At 37.6% G+C, this 25,733-nt stretch overlaps 3 protein-coding genes and 2 long non-coding RNA genes across 17 annotated transcripts; 1 reads left to right on the top strand and 4 right to left on the bottom strand.

Annotated features, from left to right (window-relative positions):
• The first annotated feature begins 1,064 nt into the window (after positions 1–1,064).
• LOC112202227 (interactor of constitutive active ROPs 4) lies at positions 1,065–4,384 on the top strand. Of its 3 annotated transcripts, none has more exons than XM_040505547.1 (4): positions 1,065–1,408; positions 1,894–2,233; positions 2,571–2,651; positions 2,979–4,384. In XM_040505547.1, the coding sequence occupies exons 3-4, from the start codon at positions 2,638–2,640 to the stop codon at positions 4,102–4,104; spliced, it is 1,140 nt and encodes a 379-aa protein (XP_040361481.1). In that variant the 5' UTR covers positions 1,065–1,408; positions 1,894–2,233; positions 2,571–2,637; the 3' UTR covers positions 4,105–4,384. The 3 variants fall into 3 exon arrangements, with proteins under 3 accessions (XP_040361481.1, XP_040361480.1, XP_024198941.1); XM_040505546.1 differs by having other exon boundaries at positions 1,894–2,431; XM_024343173.2 differs by lacking the exon at positions 1,894–2,233.
• A 1,177-nt stretch (positions 4,385–5,561) lies between these two features.
• On the bottom strand, positions 5,562–7,328 carry LOC112202226 (pentatricopeptide repeat-containing protein At1g12300, mitochondrial). The gene has a single exon (XM_024343172.2). The coding sequence runs from the start codon at positions 7,326–7,328 to the stop codon at positions 5,562–5,564; it is 1,767 nt and encodes a 588-aa protein (XP_024198940.2).
• Positions 7,329–13,685: 6,357 nt separating this feature from the next.
• LOC112202228 lies at positions 13,686–21,700 on the bottom strand. Of its 11 annotated transcripts, none has more exons than XR_005799257.1 (12): positions 21,576–21,700; positions 21,022–21,216; positions 20,497–20,599; positions 20,200–20,342; positions 19,615–19,758; positions 19,003–19,073; positions 18,886–18,923; positions 18,108–18,173; positions 17,897–18,020; positions 17,723–17,818; positions 17,251–17,614; positions 13,686–13,696 (listed from the first exon to the last, which is right to left on the bottom strand). It is a non-coding gene; the product is annotated as an uncharacterized LOC112202228 (long non-coding RNA). The 11 variants fall into 11 exon arrangements; XR_002937179.2 differs by lacking the exon at positions 13,686–13,696 and adding an exon at positions 18,631–18,673 and having other exon boundaries at positions 17,242–17,614; positions 18,108–18,220; XR_002937184.2 differs by lacking the exon at positions 13,686–13,696 and adding an exon at positions 18,631–18,673 and having other exon boundaries at positions 17,242–17,614.
• On the bottom strand, positions 15,264–16,395 carry LOC121049074. The gene is made up of 2 exons (XR_005799263.1): positions 15,979–16,395; positions 15,264–15,628 (listed from the first exon to the last, which is right to left on the bottom strand). It is a non-coding gene; the product is annotated as an uncharacterized LOC121049074 (long non-coding RNA).
• A 1,966-nt stretch (positions 21,701–23,666) lies between the features above and the next one.
• On the bottom strand, positions 23,667–24,869 carry LOC112203420 (pentatricopeptide repeat-containing protein At3g22470, mitochondrial). The gene has a single exon (XM_024344389.1). It carries the CDS (start codon positions 24,867–24,869, stop codon positions 23,667–23,669), a length of 1,203 nt encoding a protein of 400 aa, XP_024200157.1.
• Positions 24,870–25,733: the final 864 nt, after the last annotated feature.

Raw genomic sequence — 25,733 nt, 5'->3', positions numbered from 1 at the left:
TTATTTTATTTTATGAACTATGAAGTACTATGTAGTATACATGATTACTGGAATTATGATTACTGATAAACAATACTACTATTATTTGAAGAGAAGATTCTGATACCTTTCCTGACAAATTATATATGTAGGATGTAATGTACTTGGCACATTCTACTAACAATAATGTACAAATTGCAATATTCAACCACCAAATCATATTAGTATGATTAGTTCGATAATTAGCGATATGATACACTATAATTGATAGCTTACCAATACTATATAATTTAGAGTTCTCTTAAATTAATTGGAAATCGAAGGCGTAAATGATCAAACATTTATAAGATGATCTCAACCCTTAATATTTATAATTAATATTTTTATTAATAACCTAAGAGTGTATTTAATATAATTTAACCATCCATTTATGTCGGTACACTGAATCCTCCTCCTAAATTAATAACTCTGGTAGGGGGTTGTTTATGGTTTTGGGTTTGGAGTCGTTAAATTAATACCTCATCTAATAAATAATTTACTATATAACTATTTTCAGTTATGAATATTCAATACTTTGAAATAGTGTAAAATTTTAAAACTCCATTCGTATTTTGGAAATAACTCAATATGTATAACTACTGCTTACTAGCAAATCCCCACCTTTATTAAGTATTCAGAGTATTTGGTTTTGGATTTGCATAAACAGAATAAGAACAAGGGAGGTGATTCCAACTTGAAGACATCAAGAAAAAGAGAAAAAGAAAATTACAAGATCTCTAAGAGAGAGAGAGAGAGCTGTCTATTATTTTGCATGCCCTGTGTATATTAATTTATAAGCAACTACTGACAGTGAAGAGATTTATATGGTCAAAACGCACGCATGGTCATTAAAGAAGAAGAGCAAAATTGGTTTTGAAACTTAAAAAAGGTTTGAACTTTGAAAAGAGACAAAAGGACAAGGGTTAGAGAGTAAGATACACAGGTTGGATTTTCCAAGATCCTTGTGTACCCATTACATTGAATGATTTATCATTCCAAAATTACCCTCTTGTCCTCTTCTTCTTGCCCCTTCTTGAAAAGCTGAAAACCACTACCATTCTCTCACCACCTTTAATTCAAACTTCCAACTTCTTTCTCTGTCCAGACTCTCTTCCTTATAAAACACACACTCTCTCTCTAGCTTCTGGGCACAGTTCTTACCGCCTATGCTTTATGTTTTCAAAAAAAGGCTCAGTTTTTAACACCTCCCCATTTTTTCAAAAGCCATTTTGTACCACTCTATAGCAAATGGGTGAGTCTCTTTCATCACCATTGTATTACCAGGAAGGTCTTTCATAGAGATGTTTCAGTTCAGATGGTAATTAGATCACAGAAGAGAGAGCCAGCTTAGATATCACTGATCATATTCTGCATTTAAATAGTTTTCAAGGTGAGAGCTTTATGTTTCCCTTTTTTTTTTTTAACTGTTTCCTCTGCTTTTATTGCCTTTTTAGCCACATTTTGTGCTTGCTAATCATGATTTTGGATGTTGAGAAAGAGTAAAAGTTGATATGCTTTAAGATCTAAAATAATTAAACTTTTATTTCATTCTTTGCAATCATAAACAAAGACCTAGAGAGAAAGGGGTCTAATTTTGAAGGATCTTAGTTCTGCACTTTTCTTGGGACTTTTTTTCACTTTGGGTCTGTGATTTGATCAAAACATGCAGTGTCATTATGTTTCTGAACTCTTTCTCTTTGGTTTAGCCTGAATTTTATGTCTTCAAGAAATTGAAAAACCTGAGCATTAAAGAGGGTTTATTTATGAATATGATTTTTGGAAACTTGATGGGATCATGAGCAAAAATTTGGGTGCAGAAAGAAACACCCAATTAATGAAAGAACTTGAACATGACACAACATCCTCTCTGTCCAGACTCCAGACAGAGCATTCACTTTTTCAGCCTTCCAGCACTTGTCAGGGTAAACAGAAGAGTAGATGTAATTTTGCAGCCAAATGACAAGAGTACCCCTGTCAAAATCCAAGCCCAACAAGCAGTATCAGCTTTTAGATTGAAAGGATGCCTGGATTTGATAGTTTGGTACTATATAGAATGCATTGTGGGGAAGGTGCCAAGAGGGGGTTGCACTGTCCCAGAAGCACGCTAGGTGCTGTTTATGAGGGACATAGCAAAAGTGAGAATAAGCCTCGAGGCTTCTGAGTTTCTGAAAAGCATTATAAAGTTCTGAAGACTCGTGGCTTTATTCATTGCTAGGTTTTCTTCTAGCTTTTAGTTATATTCTGCACTCCACATGACTGGAATTGAATATCATGTTGTCAATGTGCTCACCAAACTGTTTATGGACATTCAAGTATTTATATAGTTCTTCCATGGTGTTGTTTTTTCTGTTCTTAAAAGAATTGAAATCCAAGCATAGTTTAGTCTTCAAATTTATAGGAAAAGTGGATTAAGGTCAGCTTTCCTTTCCTGTTTCTGGCATGCTTACTTTCTAAGGAGCATGAAATCCTTGTAATTTTCAAGTACTGGTACATGAGTATATGTTCATTCTAACTATATTCATATCCTATGATCTCAACTTTAAACGGTGCAGAACAGAAGTTTTCAACCCAGTAGTCTCTATTGCACTTCTGCAACGAATATTCATCTAAGCGCAACAAATGCCGCGATCAAGGTTAGAGGAACCTACTTACCATAAAAAGTTTTATTTGAGTCTGCTTTTTCTCTGAAGTCATCCTGCTCTTAAATGTGTATGATTTACTGCCATCCCTAGTGAATGTCAATTCTAGTTACCAGATACTGGAAATGAAGCATGGTTATGTAAGTTAGTACTTTAAAGAATGACAAATCTTCAAGTGCTTGTGTTCTGGTTTGTTAAGTGCTTAATAAGTAGAGAGTATGTCCTGATCTGTTATGCACCACCTGTCATGGAGCATATTGCTTGGGAGGTATGTGATTATATTGTATCTGATGGAAATTTCTAATGACTTATGTGGAATAGGGGATCTGAAGTGGTTCAAAAGCCAACTCTTCGAGGTTCACATAAGCTGAGGACTTCAAGCTCTGATTCAGATCCACTGCATCATCGACCAATCACTGACCGAAGTCCAAAGCTAGGAGATCGACGTTCCCCAAGAGGTTCACAATCGGATCCACTAAGCCAAAAAAAACTTGGAACCCGCCTTGCTGATTTAGAATCTCAACTTGGCCAAGCACAAGATGAGCTAAAGAGTCTAAAAGAACAATTGGCTTCAGCTGAAGCTGCAAAGAAAGAAGCCCAAGAAAAGCTGGACAAGAAAGCTAAGAAACCAGTTGTGACTTCAGGGCCAGTGAAAGTCCGCGAAACACATCCTCCATCGGAAAGTGAAGAATCTAACAAAACAGATAGCTGTCCCTCAGATGACAACAGCCAAAGGGAAACTGATGTCTTTGAAGTCCCTGCAGAAAAAGTTAAAGCTGAGACAAAGGTTGAGCCTAGCAAGACTGATCAGGTGGAAGAAGAAACCAAACCAATAGCTATTTCAGCTGAACCACCATTGGTTTTGGAGCCAGAGAAGTCAGCCTTCCATGACTTGGCTTTGAAAAATGAAGAGATAGACATGCTAAAAGCCAAGTTGGAAGAGAAGGAAAAAGAGGTAGAGGTGTTTGGTCAAGAAAATCAGAGTTTAAAGAATCAAGTACAGGAAGCAGCTGCAAACATCTCAACTGCTGAAGCAAAGGAAAAGGAAATGGCCTTGAAGTCGAGCAAGTTTGAAGAAGAGCTGGAAGCAAGTAAAGCTAATGCAGCACAGTTGAGTGAGAAGCTGAAAGCAACAGAAGATGCAAAGGAAGCACTGGAAGCTGAGATGAAGAAGATGAGAGTGCAGACAGAGCAGTGGAAAAAGGCTGCAGATGCTGCTGCAGCAATTCTTGCTGGGGGTGTGGAGATGAATGGGAGGATTTCCGAGAGGTGTGGCTCCATGGACAAGCACTTTAATGGAGTATTTGAGCCCCCGGGTGGTGGCTATGCTGGTTTTGTGGGATCACCTGTTGCTGATGATTTGGATGATGGTTTTGGTAGTGGAAAACGAAAGGGTTCAGGGATAAAAATGTTTGGTGACTTGTGGAGAAAGAAGGGCCAGAAATGAGAGGTCTTCAAAAATCTGTTTGCTGGTGATGTGTTTGATGGAGGTGGCAGAGCAGTTTCTTACTGCTTCAAATTTAATATACAGTGTGTTTTAGATCTACCATCTTCGCCATTATTGTTTTCCTAGTAGTTTCGAAGGTTTGTAGGATTGTTAAAAATGGGATATCTTTGTTGTATTAGTAAAACCGTAGTAAACCTTCTCAAATAATTGGGATATTTTGTTGTTGCCTTGCCTGAATACTGCGTTCTCGATATTTTCCTATGCTAAATCATTTTATTTTCTTGTGAGACCACACTCAGCCATTGCCATTAACTTTGCTTTTGGAGGAGACCAAGTATAAGATCCAGAGACTTGTTCCAATGCAATGCAATCCCATTCTATCTTGGCTCCTATTTCGGCATGGACAAGTGCTTAGGAAGCTTGATCCTTTTCTTGCACCAGCTGTTGCTTCCGGTCTAATCTGTGGCGACTCCTTTGTGGGGAGTTCCAGCTGCGATTTCATCCCTTGCCAATGTTTATATTTGTGAAGTTCCTCTCTGCTTCTTCCAACGAAAGAGTTGATTTGTTTTTGTCGCATCATTGATGTAGTAGCTTTATTGCAATGCATTTTTTTTTTTAGCTTGTAAAACAATAGTTGTTTTGTTGATGATCAAGTTATTTCGTTTTAATTCTTCGACCTATCAATAATAACATGTAGATAAAGCAATTCGATCATGTTATTCTGAAATAATGCTAAACAACAGAAACAAAGACAAAGTTTTTGCGATTACAAAAACTTGGTTCTATAGGCTTTGCTGGAATGAAATCAAGGCCTCCAGAAAATGCAGCTTTCCCGAAATAAGGCCAAAGGAATTGTTCAAAGAAAAGTTTGGTGCAGGCCAACATCCACAACAAGAAGTTGCTGACTCCATCTGAGTTCACTTCTAGTTATATTGGTAGCTCGGTACACATGGTTTCCTCCTGTTCAAATGAGTGATGGATAATAATCGACTTGATCATAGATTCATAGGTACAGGCAACTATTTTACAATCGAACGAGAATCACTCAAGTTTTATTTACATGGAAATTACCTGGAATCCGGACCAAAGTTTCAAACACAAACTAACTAGAAAATAATAATAATTACAGAGCCATTTTCATTTGCCTTTGCCAGAATGAGAATCAAAGATACTGCCACAGATGTGCTTATTATCCCTGCACTTATCGATGCAGTCTTCATTTATATAAATAAGGATTGAGTATTGCATCAAAACTCTGACAGCTTGCCGTTTTCGTTTCGAACACTGTAATTGCTTGGAAATTCAAATAAGGATATAACAATACTAAAATTTAGAGCACAACGGGGAAATAACATCAAGTTTTCAAATGGAGGATTAATACACATGCAAGGTTGCCAAAGGTGCAGCAGTCTTAAATCATCCTGTCATACCAAGAAATTTCTGCTTCAAATCCTTTATCATGAATTTTTCAACAATGGCAACAAAGAGGGATCTACTCTATCCTTAGACAATAAATTAACTATTAACTCCGTAGTTGATGCATCTGCAGAGAAACCCCTCTCGACCATTTCTTGAATAAGTCCCATAGCCCTTGATGCTTCATTATTATTGATAAACCCCCGGATAATTGAGTTATAGGTCCAGCCGTCAGCAGAACAGCCCTTTTGTTCCATTTCTCTAAACAACTTTTCCGCTTCAACTAAGAGGCCACCGTTACAAAGTCCCGTAATCATGACATTGTATGTCCACACATTAGGCTGAACTACTTTTGATGACAAACTAGAGAAGACCTCTGTTGCAGATTCAACTTTCCCAGCTTTCAGCAAACCTTCAATGATAATAGTGTAAACTACAATATTTAGTTCCAACTTCTTGTCCTTCATCTCTCTAAGCAATTCTATTGCCTTTGAAAGTTGCTGGTTGCTACATAGGGCGTCAAGTAAAACAGCATAAGTTCGAATATTTGGATGTTGGCCACAACCTTGCATCTCGGAGAACAACTTTTCTGCTTCTTGTAGTCTCCTCGCTTTACAAAAGCCATCAATAAGAGTGGTATAAGTAATGATATCAGGAACAAGACCCCTAAGAGGCATTTCCCTGAAAATATTGTAAGCCTTATCGATCATTTTACCCTTGCAATATCCGTTAATCAATATGTTACAACTCTGAACCTCAACCATGGAGCCCTTGCTAATCATAAGATCAAAAACTTGTTTCGCCTCGTCCATTTCTCCTCGCAAACAGTAACCGTCCATAAGGGAATTGTATGTAATCATGTTAGGTTCAATTCCTCTTTGAATCATCATCTCAATGACACTATTGGTTTCCGCGACCATTCTCTGCTTACAAAGTGCATCAACCAAGACATTGAAGGTGAGGAGATTCGGAAAGATATTTTGACTCACCATTTCATTCAACAACCTTGTAGCTTCTTTCCACCGGCCTATATTGCAAACTCCTTGAATCAAACAAGTGTAAGTAACAACGTCTGGAGCAATACCTGCAGCAATCATTTCTGATAAGAGGTTCCACGCTTCATCAACTAGTGTATCCTTACAAAGACTGTCGATGATGGTGCTATAGGCAACTATGTTAGGCTTGCATCCTCTTTCTTCCATCTTTCCAAGTAACTGAATAGCTTCCCTGTTGTTTCCCATCAAGCAAAAGCCCTTTATTAGTGTGTTGAAAGTAACTACATCCGGCGGACAGTTACCTTGCTCCACCATTTTGCTGAAAAGTCGTGCTGCCTCAGCCACTTGATTCTCGAGAACAAATCCGTTGATTAGGGTGTTGAAGGTGAAGACACTTGGTTGAAGACCCAATTTAAAGAATTGTCCCAAGATAGACAAACTAAACCCCATTTGGTTCAAATGGCAGTAGCAATTGATGACAACGGTTAGAGTGTAAGCATCAGAAGAGATTCCGATGAGACCCATTTGCCTATTCAAAGAGAGGACTGCAGAATAGTGTTTCTGTTTGGCAAGTTGGCCCAAGAGTTGATTGAAGCGGACAACAGACGGCAGAGGACGCCTGTGAAGCATTTCATCGAACACCTTCAAGACGTCCTCAACACTACTCACTCTGGGCTTTGAGGGCCCATTTCCTAGCTGGGTTTCTCTACATTTGCTTGGGTTTGAGGATTGAGAATGAAGCAAAGCAACAAGACTGGTAGAGTTAAGAAATAGCATACCTCTTGTGGTACAATACGAATAAGAACAAGGCATTGGGCGCATCATCATCTTCAGCATATCACTGAGAGACACAGATTCAACAACTGGCTTCCTCTACAAAGCTTTCTTGTTAATTCGACAAAAAAAAGTTGCGAGCTTTGTTCTGGGAAAAATTTCTTTTCGTCCCTGTATTTTTGCCTCAAAGTCAATACCAGTTCTGTCCATTTCTAAATTGCTACTTTAGAGTATCTCCGACTGTAAACAGTTCTTTTTTCTTAAAAATTAAATTTGACTAACTAATTTTTTACTTTTATGTCAGCCGGAGTGGAAGGTCAATATAATGAGACTAGTTGAGAGATTTTAGTTAAATTGGTCGCATTGTTAATTTTTAAATGAGCCATTTTGTCTAACACGACACGACCTATTTGTTAAATGGGTTAAGCGGGTTGGAAACGGGTAACCCGTTTAATAAATAGGTTGAGTTTTGGTTTAAATTTTTGACACGATTATTAAATGGGTTGAGTTTGGTCTGTATCTTGCGACACGACAAATATCTTAACCCAACACGACCCATAGACAGCCCTAATCACATTTATGCAAATCAACCGTTAGATGTTTAGATATTTATGTGTAGATTATTTATGCAATTTTTCAACCAAATTGAAAATAGTTAAGTCATTCATAATTGGAGGAGGTTTGGTACACACCTAATGCACCTGAGGGAAAGAAAAGAGTTTCCTCCCTATACGGCGGCAAGCCCTTTCGCACTGTTGTCGGACGGGCCATTGTTGACCCCTTGAGGGCTGGTGAAACGCGGTGTGTGTCTGTGAGGCTCAGAAGGAGGAGATTGCGGTTGTAGGCAGGTTTTGGTTCGTCCCTCGCTGGCTCAATTGGCAGATTGGATTGCGGGTTCGAAGGCGGCTAGGTAGTGACGTGAATGTGGTGGAGCGGCTGGGGTCTGATCGGATTGAATCAATCTGGTTTGGATCTCAGGGATTCGATCTAGTATGGTATTTTTCCATGGCGATTCTGCTTCGATGAGATACGATCTAGGATATTTGGGATGTCGCATCTCAATGGTGTGAAGGGGTTGGAAGATCGATGTCAGGGGATGTCTGACGAAGGTGGCGGAGCGGCGCGGTGGAGGGTACGCCGGCGATGGGATCAGGTGATAGGAGAATAAAATGCTATGAATTTATAGTTCAAACCTCTATACTTTTGCTTAGTTTATTCCCTAAAAAGATCAATTTAACTTTGTTATTTTCTTAGGTACTTTGAGAAGCAGTTAAGGAGAAAAGAGAGCTACAATGGGGAAATCAAGGCACTTCACATGAAGTAGTGATGCAAAGGATGGATTCTGATGATTCATTTGGTCATAAAACTCAAGAGAAGATGGAGAAAGTTGCAGTGCAAAACAGTTGCAGAGAAGCAGAAAACAGAGTACAAGAGTTTGCCTTATTTTCTTCTGTTTTGGGAAGCTGTTTTGAAGAACCTTCGAGTGGAATTATGAAAAAAGGCCTAGCAATATTTGAAGATCACATGTTCTACTATAACTGAAGGCAAATACTTGGTCCAGAATGATAAGGAGGAAGCCGAAGGCTGTGCTCAAAGTTGGTTCCTCGAGAAGACTGTTTCCATCAGCTTTTCAGGAAGCTTTTTCAAGGACTTTTATACTGGACTTAAGGGATGAAAATCATGAAGTTCTCTGCCCAGAATTTAAGAATATATGTTTTAGAGCAGTATAGAATCAAGAATCATCCAGAAAGGTGGTGTAATGAAGAAGTTACGATGCTGCAAAAATGATCAGAGGATAAGGAAAATCTGGAATTTCTGACAAGTCTTTATGCGAAGCATTTTCAAGACCGTTGTTGGGCCACGTTTCAAGAAGCTTTCTAGAAGGTTTTTTCACGGTTTTGAAGGGTGACATCAGAAGTATTATGTGGCAGAATATCACCTTCGAATCTGCTGGGAACCCTTGTCAAACATGGAGAGGGAAATCAGTCCTAGTTGAGAAAGGAAAGTGAATTAAAGGCTATATTTTCTGAAGATATTCTTGGCAGATTTTGGGACGAATTTTATTGGATTTTTGCTGCATTATACTTATCAAGAGACTACTAGAAAGACTTAAGGAAGGTTCAGAAGATTGTGTGGCAGCCAAGCAAGTGGAGTTGGAGAAGAATAAGGAGAACTCAACCCGGTTTTGAAGAGAAAAGTTAGGGGTTTGTAAACAATAAAATAGGAGACTTCTTGGCGTCATTTGGAGACCATATCATACAGATTTCACACATCAAAATAACCCTAGCTCTCTGGTTTTCGAAGCTCCATACAAGCATAAGGAAAAGAAGCCACCAAAGTCGCCATCTGCCACCACCGTGACCATCCATCTTCAAGCAACATCCACCGTGCCTCTTCACTCTCTTTTTCTGCGACTTTGCCCTTTTATTTTCAATATGTTACTGTGTGTTTACCTTAGAACAATGAGTAGCTAAATACTTTTGTGTTAGGGGCTAGTTTGAAGCCCTAAACTATGGTTCAAGTTTCTTAATAAATTTCTATGTTTTAGTTACTTTGTCAATGAGATTGTTCTTTGGTTCTGGATTAGATGAGTCTTTTATATGTATGTTTTATGTGGTTGCAAACATATAGGATATGCATGTAATTGGTGCTAGGTTAAATAGCAATTCACCTAATAGTTTTGTGATTTTAACCGAAGTAGTAAAACCTCTCGCCTAGGTGTGTACCGAAGATGAGGAATGCAACTAGACACGCTTGTTGTACTAGTTTGTACACTTAGATTGACATCCTTCCAATGTTTTAAAAGGCTAAGGCGTAGCCGGGAGAGCCTCAGCAAGGCGCTCGCCTTGAGGCGTAAGGCGTAAGCCTTACGTATAAACTAGCTGTATTTACGTATAGAACTAGTCTTATATATAGAACATGTATTGTAACAAAAAAAACATTATAAATTGTCATCCTTACATAACAATTACATAGGCCCAACAAACATAACAATTACATGTACGTTTACATTACAGAAACTTTCCTAAAGCTAGGACTGTGATACAAATCAGCTAAACCTTCCCGTAGCAATTTCTGCAGATTCAATAATCAATAGTTCAATACCCATGCCATCTTAGCGAGACCGAACGAGGCAATGAATATGAGATAAAGAACTTGAATGCAAATGCAGAACAAAGAAAGAAAAACTCCTAGATTCATGTTCCTGTAAATTATGACCTTCGCCTGGAATTTGAGCAAATATCTTCAAACCCCCAATGCACACAGGGTGGAGAGAGGATTACCCTATAGGTTCTCCAGCAATGAGAGAGATGACACAGTATCAAACCGAAATAAGATCTCAGATTACCATCTTGATACACTGATTTACCATAATATAAATAGAGTCAATGGTGACAGAGGACGAACTTGAATGCAAATGCAGAAAATTCAAGCCATATCTACAAACAACCAGGTATGCCATAATAGATACTACTCAAGCCTCTATGTGTTGAACATGATAGTTACTGTAAGAGGAAGTGTAGAGCAGGTTCATCAAAAGTGACTATATTCAATTATTCAGTAAGAAATTAAGAATACATAGATGATAGATTGATGTCCAAATTCCAATTCCAATTGCACATAACAATGAAAAACAAAACCATCCAAAGAAAACAAGGAAAATTGATCGAACCATGATCATACCTTGAACTCCTTTTCTTCAAATCGAAGTATCGAACTGCAACTCTCCAACTCTCTTCAAATCTTGCTCCACTTCTGCAAATAGCCTCCTTTAGAACTAAATTCTTGAGAAAACTTATGGGCTCTTTGAGATTTTATCAACTTTTCAAGTAAGGGATTGGGATTGGGATTGAGAGTGAAGATTCGGGGAGGACTGAGGAGGCACGTAGAGTGATTTAGGGATCGGCTGGTATACAAAACACGACCTAAATGAATAAAACTCTCAAAAAAACACCAAAACGACGTCGTTTTGGTTTGTAAAAAAAAAAAAAAACTCTCAGGCGTTCGCCTTTGACGCCTTAAGGCGCGTCTTCTACGCCTTTTGCGCCTTCCTCAGCGCCTTGGCCGCCTCTGCGCCTCAGCTGCAAAACAGAAGCTTTTTCCAGCACGCTTCACGCCTTTTAAGCCTTAAGGCGCGCCTGACGCGCGCCTTTTAATTCATTGCATCCTTCCATATATGCTTAATGCTTTAGAACTTGCTAAATGTAGGAGCTGCTTGTGATCTCTATGTTGCATGTTTTCAAAAGGTTCTAATAACGGCGCTTGATCTTGTTAGAACATTATAGGGAAGTAATATAAGGTACTTAGCTTGCTTCTAGCTTTGTAACTTGGTCAATCTCTCTCTCATGACTTAGTAATAAACATAGGAAGAAAACTTGGAACTTGGATTGTGTTTAGTGGTGGATAACGAACTCCTAACTGCTCATCATCATATTCACAAACTTTACTTTAGTTTCATCTTTTGTTCTTACTTTACTTTCAGCAAAATTAATCAACAATCCCCCCAATTGTGTTTTTAAATTTGTTTTATTATAGTTTCTAGTTTTCTTTGTTTTCTAGGTTACATAAATTGAAGGTGAACCCTTGATCCTTGGCGTAGAACGATCCCTTACTTTCACTACTACAACTTGACAACAAAAAGGGTTTTAAATTGCGTGTTATTTTTAGCAGAGCATCAGGCCAGGCTTGGCTTGCGGCTGGTATACCTCCTGCTTCCTAGATTGGGCCATGGGTTTGGGCCCTTTTTTGGGCCCAAGTCTAGGCTGGTTGTTTAATTTCTGGTTTTAGTATTGTTTATTTTAGTTGCTTAGTATTGTCTTGCCTTTGACGAGTAATAAGTCTCTGCATGTATCTTGTAGGGCTAGTCGAGTTATGTGCCTATGTGTGCACTTAAGGTGCCTCGTCTGCTCTAGGTAAGTAGCGAGTTCCTTGCTTCGTCAAATGGTCGCTACCGCCTATTAGTAGAGTGAAGCTAAGTGTTGTCAGATTTATCCTCCAGCGGCAACATAGTAGAAAAGTTGTGCGTATGATAATTATGCTACATTGTAATTGGGTTACATATCGAGTTATCTTTCTATTATGTCACCACTATGTCAAAGCAAATAGCGTCGCCAATAGTGCACTCTTTGCTAGTTGGTGCCTGTTTTTAATACAGTTATTTAGTAGAGACTCGTGACAGTATTTCAGGACATTCTCTATATGCTTATTGTAACTAGGGGTTTAGGCTCAATGTCGCCCTTTGTATTCGACAGTTTCATTAATCAACGCTTAAAGGGCAGCCGCACCAGCTCTTTGTTAAAAAAAGAAAAAGAAACAAAAAGTCATCCATAATTGTCATTTATCAATAATGAACATGAAAGGTTCATGCTTGACATATTTGATCGATCCATTAATTTGATGTAATTGGGTACCTTAAAGATTATCAATTTGGAAGAAATTTTTCAGGAGTGATCTACTCATGCATACATAAACATCTAACGTTGATTTGCCGTAATGTGATCGAAAAGTGGATCTCTTAAACCAGTTGATTAGAAAGTCCTCTAACTAGTCCTCATTATAGTGGTCATCATTAGAAGGGCTCTCATATGTTATATTTTTAAGTTAAAATTGAGAAAACGAAGGTGAAATCAAATCGATGCATCAGAGTATCTATGTCAGCAGTTTTTTATTGCTAGTCTAGTAGCTTTGTATATGTGTTATAGTAGTTTTCTGTAACTATGTCAGTAGCTTTTTACTATTGATCCAGCAGCTTTGTGCATATGTTATAGTAGCTTTATATACCTATGTCAGTAGTTTTTTATTATTGGTCCAATAGCTTTGTACATATGTTATAGTAGCTTTAGCTTTTTATTATTGGTCTAGTAGCTTTGTACATGTTTTACAGTAGCTTTCTGTACCTATGTCAGTAGATTTTTATTACTAGTACACAAGGTTCAAAAAATCGCTAGGTGCTAGTCGGGCGGTTTCCGGGGGCCTAGTGCCTAGACGCCTAGACGGTGCCTAGGCGGTTTTATTTATTTAATGATTAATTTATTTTTATAACATATAAAAAATATAAATAAGAGTAACTTAAAAAATATACAAGTACTTACTATAATTTTAAAGTAAAGAGTAATAAGAATATAACTCTTATAAGGGTACTTGAGGGCAAAACGCCAAAACCAAAACCAAAGTAGCTGGTGGCAGATCAACAAAACTACAAAAGCGTCTAACCTCGTCTCACTTAGTGTGTGGATTCAACGGTGGAGATAAGACCTCACCGTTTCATCCAATGGCTCAAGCCCATGCCCTACTTTCTTTTACCTTTTCTCTCTCTAAACCCCCAGATTTGCAAAATCATCTCTCTCTCTCTCTCTCTCTCTCTCTCTCTCTCTCTCTCTCTCTCTCTCTCTCTCTTCTTCCGATCTCTCTGCAACTCCCAACTCTCTCAAATTTAATGAATCTTTAGTTTGAAGAAGAAGGCTTTTGTGGAAGGAGAAAGAGATGCAACTCCCAACGGGTCAGATTCCACGCTGTAGCAACAGAAGCAATTGACTGAGCTGCATCAGTAGTCCCAGCTGCCGTCGTCGCAGCTGTGTACACGATGAGTTTCGAATTTTTGACTTTGTCAACCCGCCTAGCGCCTAACCGGCCAACCGCCCAAGCGACTAGTCGCCCGCCTAGGCCACCTAGGTCGCCGCCTAAGCCCAGCCCGCCCAACCTAGCCGATTTGGCATAATCGAGTCGGAGAGCTGCCGCCCAGCGCCTAGGTAGGCGCCGCCTAGGCGGCCTGGGCGGCTGATTTTTAGAACACTGCTAGTACAGTAGTTTTGTAGATATGTTATAGTAGCTTTTCGTACCTTTGTTAGTAGCTTTTTAGATTGTTTGTTTTTGATTATCTAGCTGATAAAGAGTGCCACATTTGCGGTACGTGCAGAGTACATTGTTGTTTTTCAGTTTTCATTTCAAATACTAATATTTTATTGTATCTTTTTTTTGCAGAACTATTCGCCTTTGCATTTGTACTAGTAGATTTCAATAATCATGTGAATTTGGATATTGAAGCCTCCATGGACCAAGAGATCATTTAGCGAATCAAGAAATGTTGAAATGAAGTCTCGTGATGAAGGTGGCAAAATTATGCCTATGGGTTTAGTGTTGGGTTTGGTGCCTATCCCTCCTTGGTGGAGATATTTTGCATGGCATGAATGCATGATATTAATTGTTTGTGCATTCAAGGTGACAACTTATGCATGGAAAATTGGTGCATGGCCAAGTGCATGCATTGGGAATACATGCATGGTTAAATTCATGTATTGATCTTTTTTTTAGTCTTCCTAGGGAGTTAATGTGGGAGATAGGTGGTTGATTCATGGAGCATTGATGAAGTGAGTCTAGAGACTTCTATCAATGGTATAAATATATGAAGCTTGTGTGGAGGCAAGCAGAGGAGAGGTCTAGGGCAACTCTAAGGGTCTTTGTGTATAGAAGCAAAGTGAGTTGTGTTCAAGAGTGTGAATACCTCTTGGGGTAGAGTGATCTTCTAGGTTGAGAGAGGGTGTACAAGGGGTATCCTATTGGATACAAGGGCTTGGGTTGGGCATAAACTTGAGCGGTGTAATCTTGTACTTGTGTAATTCTCTTATTAGTGAAGGTGAAACTCTCCGAGGACGTAGGCAAGGATATTGGCCGAACCTCGTTAACTCTTGTTGTCTTCTTGGCTTGGTTATTTCTTCTTTCTATCTCTACTTCTAGTACTTGCGTGGCGGAGGGATTAATTTCCCTAACATTTAGAGCATCACCATTGAAAAATGTAGTAGCATTACAACTTTGATAGTAACTTTATATAACTATTGTAATAGACTAGCATACATGCCCGCGCGTTGCTGCGGGATTTGGATCATTTGTGGCTCTTTTGTGATCTCTAGCAAAGATACCCGTGCATGCTGCGGGATCATAGTGCCTTTTCCTACTGCCTAAACTTGGGAGAGAATATAAAAGACATAATTGTTTTCAATATCATCACTACAGAACATCTAAAACAAAAGATAAATTAGATCATGCCCAATCTTTGAGATCTTATCAAAGTTTCCAATATCGATAGCAGCTGGCAGCATTTTCCATTATAGTAGCGTTCAAGAAATAGGCTATCCAAGTTTAAGTTTAACTTGGTTACAGTTGCTGTTGGAACATTTTCCAAAAAATAGTCGTTCTAGTTGCTCCCATATCTATAGTCTGATCATTCTTCATTTCTCCCATATCTCCCTTACTTGATAAGCTTTTCATTATATTTGCTGAGCTATGATCACTTTCTCGAGCCTTCATTTTTCTTGTCATCCTTTAGCCTTTAGGTGCCATAACTGTATTCAAAAGCCAAGCTCACATTAAATTGGAAAACATCAGAATACATTCTTCTTAAAAAAGCAATCAAGAAGAGCAGATGAGTAATGTTAACCAATAGATTTTGAAATCAAGGCTCTCAATTAATCACAGACGACAAAACTAACAGGTTTTTTTTTTTTTTTTTTTTTTTTTTTTTTTTCTGTAATCGTAAATCCACTTTCTCAGCAACAAAACAACGGAAAATAAAGTTCATAAACTATATAAGTAAATAATTTGAATCGAACAAAGGTATGAATCTTCAATGCTCTGCCTGACTACAATTCAACCAACTAACTAAAAAGCAATTGAAATAAATGCTAAGACTTACCAAGAAACCAAAAAGCAGCAATCCAAAACATAGAAAGTTTAATGAAACGTGGAAGCAAAATCAATGTAATTAGAAAACTTATCTTGTTAGTAGCACTGAGAAAACTAACAGTGTCAATTAGTGCTTCCTCTCAATAAAATATGCAGTGTAAAAGGGTCATTGATATAGCATAGGCTGCACAATAATTTGGTAGAAATCAATATATGCATATATCAGTCATAGACTCATAGTTGCTAAGTAATCTGGACCCTTACTTTGTTAAAGGGAACAGATTTGAAATAGCAATATGTTAGAAATTGCAGGGATCTTAATGTGAATTGCATTTGTTATTGCCAGAAGGTTGTTGTCGACAATTACCAATTTGTTGAGAAAAACTGGAACATCTTATTATGGGCTGCCATGGAATAGCAGGGATAATCTTTTATTGTTACGTCTTGAGGTCCTGATCACTATATATCATTGATTAATTAATCTCTGTTTATACTGACTCTAATGAAGAGGTTCAGTATTAGTTTCTACTTAATCTCATGTTTAGCTCCTAATAAGAGCTACCTAGGCATCTTAAATTGTAGCAGGCACACAAACTCAAAGAAATAAAATGATCTTCTCAATCCAGAACATCCAATCTTCTTCCTCTAGCTTAATTTCATCAAGAAATAAGGAAACTAATGATCAACAAACTTATCTATATCAACAACCAAATTTAGCATGTCAACTTGCTTTTTCAAAACTCTAATGAACCTTTGCAAAAATTGCAAATAGCACGAAGATGGAAGCTGAAGAAAGGGTATGAGACTTGAAAGGAAAAAAGCATAAGGAAACGTAATATTGCTTGAGAAAATGTAGTACCAAACTTCTAAAGTCTAAACCCCTCTTGAAAGGCACCATTTGGCTGCCTACAATTCAATAGGATGGAAAGGCTAAGTTTCAAAAGCAGCAGCACTCAAGCCAAAGTCTTGGGCACTTTAGTATCAATTTCAGGTGCATTAGTAGTGGTTTTCTTTATGGGTCCAATTATTACATCCACTACTGCAGGAAAAAAATGGGTAAAAGGTGGCCTATTACTCACTATTGGGTTCCTTATGTTGTCGACCTGGTCTATCCTTCAACTTCTTTCTACCTGCCCATTTCTTAAACTCAAGTATACATATGCAGAAAATACCATGCATGAAGATGTCATCATGTGCGTGCATTATGTTGCTCTCAATAAAGACTAATGTATTTACATGTATTTATACTGAAGCAACAAACAGTTAACATATCTATGTAAACAGCACCATCAAAAATGATCCCAACACCCAGGAAAATTACAAACCTTCACTCTAGACATCCAACTCTCCACACTGTTCCATTTAGTTCCAAGCAATAAAGCATTAAATTCTTCAATACCCAATTCAAGCTTCAAAATTTCACTCTACTCCTCTGTTCTATTAGCAACAAAACACATCCAATATCCAAATAACACATCCTCTCTCTTATAACATTACATATCAAAATATTTATATTGTTTTTGTCAGATACATTAATTTTTTGGCTACATGATTAAAACACGTTACACGAATTTCTCCACCAAAATCATTAACTTGAAATCAAACCTACTGAGAAGATAATGTTGATCCAGATTGTTGTTCAGGTCCTGCAAGGTGAAATAGTTGATCGTCAAATTCTAGATACTGATATTTGAAAAATTTTGTTGAATGTATGTAATTAAGAGAAAAATATGTATAGGATATATTATACTCACACTGATAGTCCATAGAAAGCAACTTGCATGAAGTGTATTGAAGTTGTAGTTATCTGAAACTCTGTCAAATGCTGTTGCTTGAGACTCTGCAGAATACTGCGATGATTTCTATGAGATATGGCAATTCTTTCAGTGATGAAGGTCAAAAGGGAAGAGAAGATGATTGATGATTACCTTTTATGGATAGATTGAACATTGGAAAGAGCTCTGATCCTCGAGATTGAATAGAATCTTAATTCCTCAAGTGTAGAATTCCTCTTTCAGTTGGTGATCCATAAACCTCTACGTCAGTACCATTCTGAAAAGAGTACCAACAGAAAATTACTACCACATCAACCCTTGACTTACCATTTAAATATCTGCTAAACAGTTTTTAAGGATGTACCTGTATCTCAGCCGTAGACACTGCGATTTGTTTGTGCAATGCTTTCAATAATTAAGGACCATAGCACTGGAGGCAATCATGACTTATTGTCAGAAGGATAGATTTTCTTCCCACTAACAGCATAAATAATTATTCACAAATCAGCACCACACAAAAAATTATCTACAGGCATGCAAGCACACTTGTTTTATTTGCAATATCTGGAATACTATCAGTACTTTTGATTCAAATAGATCACTATTAGTACTTCTATTCAGAGCTATTAATTGATCAGAGATGCACAGATTGATTTTAATCAATCAAAAAACAAAGAGAAGTTAAACGATCTACCTCCTGGTTCAAAGTTTTGTTCCAGTCCACGAGATTATAACAGTAATTCACTTAGTTCAAAGTTTAGTTCCATTAGGCACCGTTAAGTATTCTTAAATCCCAATGAACTGATATCTACTTTGCATTTAAGATTCCACTGAGGCTCTAAAAGTATAAACATGAGATGTATAAAAATAAAATCAAGTAGACGTACTAAGATCTTATGTGCCATCATTTTGGTCATGGAATAGGCAAGACTGTCATAAAGAACAGAGAAATAAGAAGTATATAAAGATGAATATATGATGAAATCATGTGGTTTCTGATATGTATTTTGTATTAACTAAAAACTGATACATTACAGAAACCAAAACCTGAGTCTTGGTTTATGCGTTCACAGAAATATTGTCAAGTAGATACTACTGCAATAAGAAAGAGTGATTATTTGGTTGTATAAATCGAATCATACCTTTCTATTCTCTACCTCTTCTTATGATAACTTGGAACCTGTTGCAGAATTCAAACTAAGTAGGTACTTGTAACAATGTGATCAGTGAGATTTATTCCAAATATGAAAGTGGAGTACCTTCCAGTTGCTGCATCTGTTCTTGTACCATAAGATGGAAGGGGTTTAAGCACAGACCACTCATTCAGGTCCTAAAACCCAGTTGATTGGTTGAGTTGATATGAGCAAGCAAAGCACATGGTAAATATAAGCAAATCAATCAAGCATATCATAAGAGACCAAAATTCAAATTTACCAAATTACTGTTCAAATCTATATTAATTCTTCTCGGAATACCTTTACAATAAAATCTATATGATAGTGCAACAATCTTTCATGTGCTGATATCGAGGCTACTTTGAGTTCATGCATAATGTTCAATTTAACCATATATGAACAGTAACATTCTATTACATCATTTCGGATCTAAAGTCTTCGAACTGATTTTCATGAGGATTAATTCATTCTCACATCCTACCGACACACATAACCACTTTATCACAGACAATTAAAACATTGCCTCTCAAAGCATATTCTTTTCCTATATATGCACCTCATCCCATAAAAACAATTACAAAAGCATTAATCTGAATCATTGTATAATCCAAAAAATTTTGATCTCATAAACTTTGGAAATGAGGCTGAAAATAATATGATCAAAATTTAGCAGATTTGATTTTTACATAATCTTACCCTTCTTGACATTGTAAAGCTGACTGTGGTTGTTTCCATCCAGGTGCTTCATTACCTGTTGATGCAATCTAGGAGCAGAAATGTCTATGATGCTTAATAGAACCGAACTCCATCGAACTGGTGATGCATGCCTTAGATCTTTCCCTAGAAGAATAGAAAAAGCAAATCATTTAGACCCATTTATAATGAAATACCAAAATCAATGAGGGAGTATAGAGGGATTATGTCAGCCATTAATCGACTCATATAAAAAAGCCATGCTTCTAAATATCATGAGGTATGTCCAAACAGAACAAAAACTTGGACAGTAACATGCTATGCATGATCTTATAAGATTTCATTATTTTACAAATAACAAATGAGATAGATAATAAAGCAAAGCTGATTGAGAATACACAGTTCAAAAGATATGCATGCAGTTTCTTGTTTTGGACCATAACATACCAATCAAACCAAACTAAATCAAATAAAATGATTCTTTTTTTATTATTTCAATTTTATTTCAAAAGTGTCTAAGTATAAACCATGTTTGTAATGAATGGATTGAATAGCTACTTTGTGTCAAGTATGCTGCGATCTTCTTACAGGTTTGTGAGTCATCATGGTACCTCTGGCGGTAAGTACATCTAGGTATGGTGCTCCAAGTAAAAGACTGAACCACCGATAGCTCCAGCTAGATACAACTTGAGCAAAAATCACCGATAGCTCCACCCAAAAATTCTTCCAATCTGATATATACACAAAAACCAGAGAAGTATGATGTAAATTTGTTGCAAATTGATTTTAATTCTCAACCTTTATTTACACATTCCATACCATACTTTGAACAAATAATCCATTGTACTATCAAAAGTTGCTTAACATGCATTCTCTTCCATTTACCTTGATTGATAGATTCAAGCTTCTCCTTTTTTTCAGACCTTGCAGACCAATTTTTTACAACAGATAAATCAATTGCAGCAACAATGATAGTAGCAGGTGAAACCTACATACAAAACCAATTACAGTTTGACATTAAAAACACAGATCAAAACCATAAATCCCTTAAAAAAAATATATAATATAAAAAAAATTTAAACAAACAGAATCAGATCCAAATAAAACCCAAATTCATACAGATTACAAATTATGAACACAACTCCAAAATCCATAGCAACCTACAATCACAGATTAAGAATATAATCAACACAACTCCAAAAATACTAAAAAATCCCGTGGTTTTCAATCTTATCAAGCAAAGCTACAAATTTATAAAAGGGCTTCACAAAAATAGATGCTTCATCCAGAAAACCGAGGTGAGCATCTCTTAAATTGGAATTTCATCCCTACCATTTTACTCAATTGAAAACTCTAATGGGGACAATTTACAATTACAATAGAGAAATTCAGAGAGGGGAATTAAGGAACCTTGAACGTAGAAGCAACTATGTCTACATGCATGAACAATGACTCGGGAATCGGATGTTTCAGGCCACAACTCAAATACCAGAAGCTGCAGCTCTCCTGCTTTCCTCAACGCACCTCCACCTCAAGGTTGAGCCAATAACCCAGAATCACCTTTCTTCTTGTTGATGACAAACCCAATACGACAACCCTAAACCCCTGCATCACCAGAACCCCAAATCAGAATTCTTTCAAAAAAAACCACAAATTCTTTCATTCTCCATTTTTCTTGATTATTTCTCTTATCAGAGAACACAAAAACACACACACAGAGAACATGCAGAACCTATTCTCTGTAATTCTCTCCCTCTCTTTCACTCTATCAACAATAGAAACACAAAGCTCAGCCAAGGACGAAAAGAGAGAAAGAAAAGATCATGTCTGTCAGCTTGAGAAAACAGATTACGTGAAATCCAGAAATTTAACTCATCACCAAAACCCAATCTTTCAACCCGAATCGTATTTAACGAACTGTAAATCCAAAGAAAACCCAACAAAGAAATCCTTTCACTATCTACCTCTTTGTGGAGTGAAGTAGCAAAGACACGATAGCACTGACCAGCACCCAGGTGTCGAAGGAAGAAACAGCACACACTGAGCAGGTGTAGAAGCAAGAAACAGAACGGAGGGGCAAAATCGTCTTTCATCCATACTGGCTCGGCTTGAGCCGTCACTGTTCATAAGCCGATGAACAGTTAACTGAGAATTAGAATATAGTAAATTTTTACAACTGTAGAAGTAGCTATTTACAGAGTTATATCAATAATGAATGCTGCATACTTTTTATATCATTGAATAAGTTTTTTTTTTTTTTCTCTTGAGTGCATTATCATTTTTATTTTGGTTGTATCCTCTACATTTTCCTAGCTTTGTTAGTTTTTGAGAATAGTTTTCTCATTCTCTGAGAGTAGCTTTTGTTCTGCTTGGTTGTTGCTTTTGGCGTTGATGAGAGTAACTTTTGGTGATAGTGAGAGTAGCTTTTGTTACTTGCTGACAGTAGCGTTTGTTGCTGCTGAGAGTAGCTTTTGGTTTTGGAGAGCGTAGCTTTTGTTGGTAGGGATAATAGTTTTTGGTTTTGGGGAGCGTAGCTTTTGTTAATGACAATAACCTTTGTTGTTGGTGGCAGTAACTTTTGTGATCTCGCCAGAGGTTGCTAGAAATCTCATAATAGTAGCTTTTATTGTTAGTGACAGTAACTTTTGTGAGGTCGTTGAAAATCTCACAAGAGTAGCTTTTGTTGTCGGTGACAGTAGTTTTTGCGACCTCACCGGAGGTTGTCGGAAATCTTACTAGAGTAACTTTTGTTGCTAGTGATAATAGGTTTTGGTGTCAGTGACAATAGCTTTGTGGTTGCCGGAGGTCGGCCGGAGTTGGCTAGAGACCTCATCGGAGAGGAGAGAGATAATGATTGTTGACTTTTTACTCTAGTGACATTTATGTAAATATGTTAGTTTTTATATCCAAAATTTAACACCTTTTTTAATCTAGTGGTCTTATGATGGAAAAAAATAGTTTATGGCCTTATGACTAAAAAACAATTCAAAAATGCGCTTATATGTAATTAATAATAATAATAATAATAAAATAAATAAAAGGGTTAAGTGGGTGATTAGTGAAATGTTGGGTAACAGGCTGACATTAAATCCACACATTTATAGACGTTTTTTAGCAGGTTGAACTGATAACAGATTTTGGTTCAAGCCATCTATTTAAGACTTCAAGTGCACGGCTAGAATCGTGCTATCAGGTTGTGTCAAACTTTACACTCTTATTTTTAAGTCATTCCATGTTGTAGTCTTTGTCGTTGCCCAACCCCCCCCCCCCCCCCCCCCCCCCCCCAAAACCAAAGACAAGACAAATTAGTCCATTATCTCGTTTCGATAAAGAAAATAAAAATAAAAGTCATACACTCACACAGAAGAAATTGTGCCACTAAATCAAATGATCATGGACATTATGGATATACACGGTTTCTTGTAAACTAATTTATCCTGGCCAATAATTCAATTGTTAATTAGGTTGGCTTTTCTATTGGATTGTTTTGAAGACTAAGAGCATCTTTAACAATGCTAGCCATTTTTGAATAATGGCTTCAAAAATGATCATCAAATGATCATGATCGAATTGCTTCATCTTTAAAATAGATGAAGCAATTCGATCATGTTATTCTGAAATAATGCTAAACAACAGAAACAAAGACACCTATTTTACAATCGAACGAGAATCACTCAAGTTTATTTACATGGAAATTACCTGTAATCCGGACCAAAGTTTCAAACACAAACTAACTAGAAAATAATAATAATTACATAGCCATTTTCATTTGCCTTGCCAGAATGAGAATAAAAGATACTGCCACAGATGTGCTTATTATCCCTGCACTTATCGATGCAGTCCTCAGTTATATAAATAAAAATCGAGTATTGCACCAAATGCAGCTTGCGGTTTTCATTTCGAACACAACAATAGCAATGGGATTTGAAATAAGGATATAACAACCAGCGAATGACATGGGGTTATCAAATGGAGAGTTAATACATGCAAGGTTGTCGAAGGTGCAGCAGTCTTAAATCTTCAAAGTTCTGCTTCAAATCTTCAAATTAACTTTATCATGAATTTTTCAACAATGGCAACATAGTGGGATCTACTCTATCCTTTGACAATAAATTAACTATCAATTCCATAGTTGATGCATCTGCAGAGAAACCCCTCTCGACCATTTCGTGCATAAGTCCCATAGCCCTTGATGCAGCTTCATTATTAATGATAAACCCCCGAATAATTGTGTTATAGGTACAGCCATCAGCAGAACAGCCCTTTTGTTCCATTTCTCTAAACAACTTTTCTGCTTCAACTAAGAGGCCACCGTTACAAAGTCCCTTAATCATTATATTGTATTTCCACACATTAGGCTGAACTACTGTTGATGACAAACCAGAGAACACCTCTGTTGCAGATTCAATTTTCCCGGCTTTCAACAAACCTTTAATGATAATAGTGTAAAGTACAATATCCAGTTCCAACTTCTTGTCCTTCATCTCTCTAAGCAATTCTATTGCCTTTGAAAGTTGCTGGTTGCTACATAGGGCATCAAGTAAAACAGCATAAGTTTGAATATTTGGATGTTGGCCACAACCTTGCATCTCGGAGAACAACTTTTCTGCTTCTTGTAGTCTCCTCGCTTTACGAAAACCATCAATAAAAGTGTTATAAGTAACAATATCAGGAACAAGTCCCCGAAGAGGCATTTCCTTGAAAATATTGTGAGCCTTATCGATCATTTTACCCTTGCAATATCCGTTAATCAATATGTCACAACTCTGAACATCAACCATGGAGCCCTTGCTAATCATAAGATCAAAAACTTGTTTCGCCTCGTTCATATCTCCTCGCAAACAGTAACCGTCCATAAGGGAAATGTATGTTATCATGTTAGGTTCAATTCCTCTTTGACTCATCATCTCAACAACACTTTCAGCTTCCGCAACCATCCCCTGCTTACAAAGCGCATTAACCAAGACATTGAAGGTGAATACATTTGGAAAGATATTACAACTCACCATTACAGTCAACAACCTTGTAGCCTCTTTCCACCTGCCTATATTGCAATCTCCTTGAATCAAAGAGTTGTAAGTAACAACATCTGGAGCAATACCTCTGGTAATCATTTCTGAGAAGAGGTTCAATGCTTCATCAACTAGTGTATCCTTACAAAGACTGTCGATGATGGTGTTATAGGCAACTATGTGAGGCTTGCATCCTCTTTCTTCCATCTTCTCAAGTAATTGAATAGCTGCACTGTTGTTTCCCATCATGCAAAAGCCCTTTATTAATGTGCCGAAGGTAACCGCATCCGGCTGACAATGACCACCCCCACCATTTTGCTGAAAGTCCTGCTGCCTCAGCCACTCTCTTTCGGAGAACAAAGCCGTGTATAAGAGTGTTGAAGGTGGAGACCACTGGCGGATCCATTCACAGACTAGGAGCCCGTCCGAGATTTTGAAGCCAAAAAAAAAAATTAGATGTATGTTTTTTTTAATTGGGGTTTGTCCGGACAATAGAAGCCCAGTGACTCTCTCGGTCTCTCCTGGGTCCTGACTCCACTCATCAAGACATCGACTACGGACTCTCACTCAGTCACTCTCTCCCACTTCCTCCTCCTCTCGCCGCCTGCGGCTCAGCCGGCTCTCCCGACTCCACTAGTCCACTCATCGACTACGGATCTACGGTCTATTGGAAGTTTCGAACTGGTCAACTGGAGAATCGATCGTCTCTCATAGTCTCACTCTCTCCCACTTCCTCCTCCTCTCGCCGCCTGCGGCTCAGCTGGCTCTCCCGACTCCACTAGTCCACTCATCAACTACGGATCTACGGCCTATTTGAAGTTTCGAACTGGTCAACTGGAGAATCGATCGTCTCTCACAGTCTCACTCTCTCCCACTTCCTCATCCTCTCGCCGCCAGTGGCTCAGCCGGTTCTCCCTTCTCCACTTCTCTCAGAGTCAGAGAGTCAGAGATCAACTGATGAACTGATCAAGGAGCTGCTTTGTTTAATTTTGTAAGTTCAATTTTGTTTAATACTTTAATTGAATCAATCCAATTTGGGGCAATTTATAGAGTTAAGGATTGGCTGGATTGATGTGAAATTCAATTTCGTAGGTTGTATTGGATATTTGG

This window comes from Rosa chinensis, chromosome 5 (assembly GCF_002994745.2).
Source record: "Rosa chinensis cultivar Old Blush chromosome 5, RchiOBHm-V2, whole genome shotgun sequence".
Lineage (NCBI taxonomy): Eukaryota > Viridiplantae > Streptophyta > Magnoliopsida > Rosales > Rosaceae > Rosa > Rosa chinensis.
Note: the sequence above shows the minus strand (reverse complement) of the source record. Positions and strands in the feature narration are given on the sequence as shown.